General features: G+C 45.6%; 1 protein-coding gene across 3 annotated transcripts in view; it reads right to left on the bottom strand.

Moving 5' to 3' along the window:
* Window positions 1–396: 396 nt before the first annotated feature.
* PARN (poly(A)-specific ribonuclease) overlaps window positions 397–2,082 on the bottom strand; it is a 135,567-nt gene continuing 133,881 nt past the window's right edge. For all 3 annotated transcript variants that reach the window (XM_015588618.2, XM_025046110.1, XM_025046111.1), the window contains one exon: window positions 397–1,142. In XM_015588618.2, coding sequence (XP_015444104.1) covers window positions 1,090–1,142 — 53 coding nt within the window. In that variant the 3' untranslated portion in view covers window positions 397–1,089. The remainder of the gene's footprint in view (window positions 1,143–2,082) is intronic.

The following is a 2,082-nucleotide window of genomic DNA, read 5'->3' on the forward strand; positions in this document are numbered from 1 at the left end:
TTAGAGAGAAACGACACCTATGTAGAAATCAAATACATCATTTACTTATTAAAAAAAAGAGAGAGAAAGGAAAAAACCAGAATTCTATGAAAATGTCTTTAATTTTCATCTTTTGGAAATACATTTTTCATTTTCATTTCCATGATACAAAAATGTTAAATATCTAACAATGATCTATATGAAGCAGCTCTACTGAAGTAGACCCATGGAATTCTGCTTGTGATCTGCTTCAACAAAGAAAGGGCTGGTACACGTAGATTTGTCATGATTTCACACACACACACACACGCACGCACGCGCACGCACGCACGCACATGCCACCTTACACCCAGCCAGTCACTTAAACAGAGGAGACAACCAAGCTAAGACACTGACAAGTGAACACAGAACTAAATATAAAAACAGAAATTAACTTTTTTACTTGTCCTGCCATGAGAAACTCACATCTTAGGAAAAATAACTCTAAATAAATATGCCCCAAGGCCAAGGCATATGTTAAGCTCCTTTATGGGTTGATGTGGGTAGAGATTTTCCTACTGGAAAAATAAGCTTGAGAGCTCCATATTTTCAGGCATCGAAGGTAGGAAGCAGACGGACACAAACTGATGTCTCCACTGGGACAAGGTGACCACGTGCTATGAGTGCCCCCGAATCTGAGTACAAGTCGGTGTTGAGAACCTCTTGCAGCAGGAAGTTGGAGTTCAAGCCCAAATTCATGATTGCAGAACCCAGGAACATCAGCTCTTTCTGCGTATTTCACAGCTGACATTCCCCATCAGGTGGATTCCTGAACACACTAAATTCATGACAGGGAAGGTTTCCCATGAGCAATGAATAACTGATTAATAATGTACACGTTCACAACAGCCCAGAATTGTGCTGAGTGTGAGCAGACAGTTTACATTAAAAAGAGAGGGGAAAAAAAAAACACAGCCGCAAAAAATAAAAGCTGGGGTTTTTTTTTCAAGAGACACACCTGGTTTCAAAACCCTCCCACACCACACTTATTAGACACAGTATGGCTTCCCAACGTGCCGGCTGGCTCTTTCTCAGCTACAGCACCCACGATTTGTTTCGCTCAGGTCTTTGTTACCACGTGTCAGGAACTTCAAAGAGCTTGGCAGAGCTGTCCGAGATGCTTCCTGGCGGGAAAGGACAAAACAAGATGAACAAGGGGAGAACAGAACAACCAGCTTGGGGGGGGCGGGGCGCGGCTGCACAGACACAATGGGAAAGTCTGTGGAGAGCAGTGCTCTGCAAACAGAGGTGATGCCATAGACACATCACAGGTAGGCTTACTGAGGTGTCTCCCTCCCGCTTGGCTGCCTGTTTATTTTATGGGACCTAACATGATGAGATGCTTACGTCTCCCCCTGAGCACACACACACTATTCTTCGCTAGCCACCATGCTGGGCACTTAGTTCATTTGCTCTTCAGAAAAGCTGCTGTTATCAATATCCCCATTTACAAATGCAAGAACAGGTTCAGAAAGGCTAGGTGAGTGGCTGAGATGGGATTTGGGTCCTTCTACAGCACTGAGATCTCCGCCACAGTCCCAGAAGCTCGATTTCTGTGTTCTGTGGTTTATGAGAAATTCCAGGGTCTCTTGGCTATAGGATGGAGGGTTCAGAGACCCGAAAAGGGGCAAAAGCAGCTTGCAGCAGCCTTTTCCGATCTCAGCAACACTGGCTAAGGTTTTCCTGTACTGAAGGGGTGCCTCTTCCATTATAAACAGCTTTACCCCAAAGTTAGAAGCCCTTCTTCTCCATTCGTTACAGCAGGAGCAGTAACTGGATTAGCGCCTGGAGCACCGATGTCCAGAGCGGAGTGAGTGGGAACTAAGTAAGGAAAGGGTGTGTTCATAATAGAATGTGTGACAGACCAGGGCTCCTGCACCTCTGGTGTCCTGCAAGAGTCAAGCCATACACTGAAGGGCTGGCAGTGAAAACTGGCCGAGCCAACCCCAGCTGCTAACACTCCAAGATTTCAAAAGGGAGGAGGTCTTTGAAAATGGGGAGTAGCTCTTAAAAAGAGATGGGGTTTGGCATCCCACAAAGTAGGAGATTGCTCGGCTGAGAGCA

The sequence above is a fragment of the Pteropus alecto genome, unplaced genomic scaffold, assembly GCF_000325575.1.
Source record: "Pteropus alecto unplaced genomic scaffold, ASM32557v1 scaffold34, whole genome shotgun sequence".
Lineage (NCBI taxonomy): Eukaryota > Metazoa > Chordata > Mammalia > Chiroptera > Pteropodidae > Pteropus > Pteropus alecto.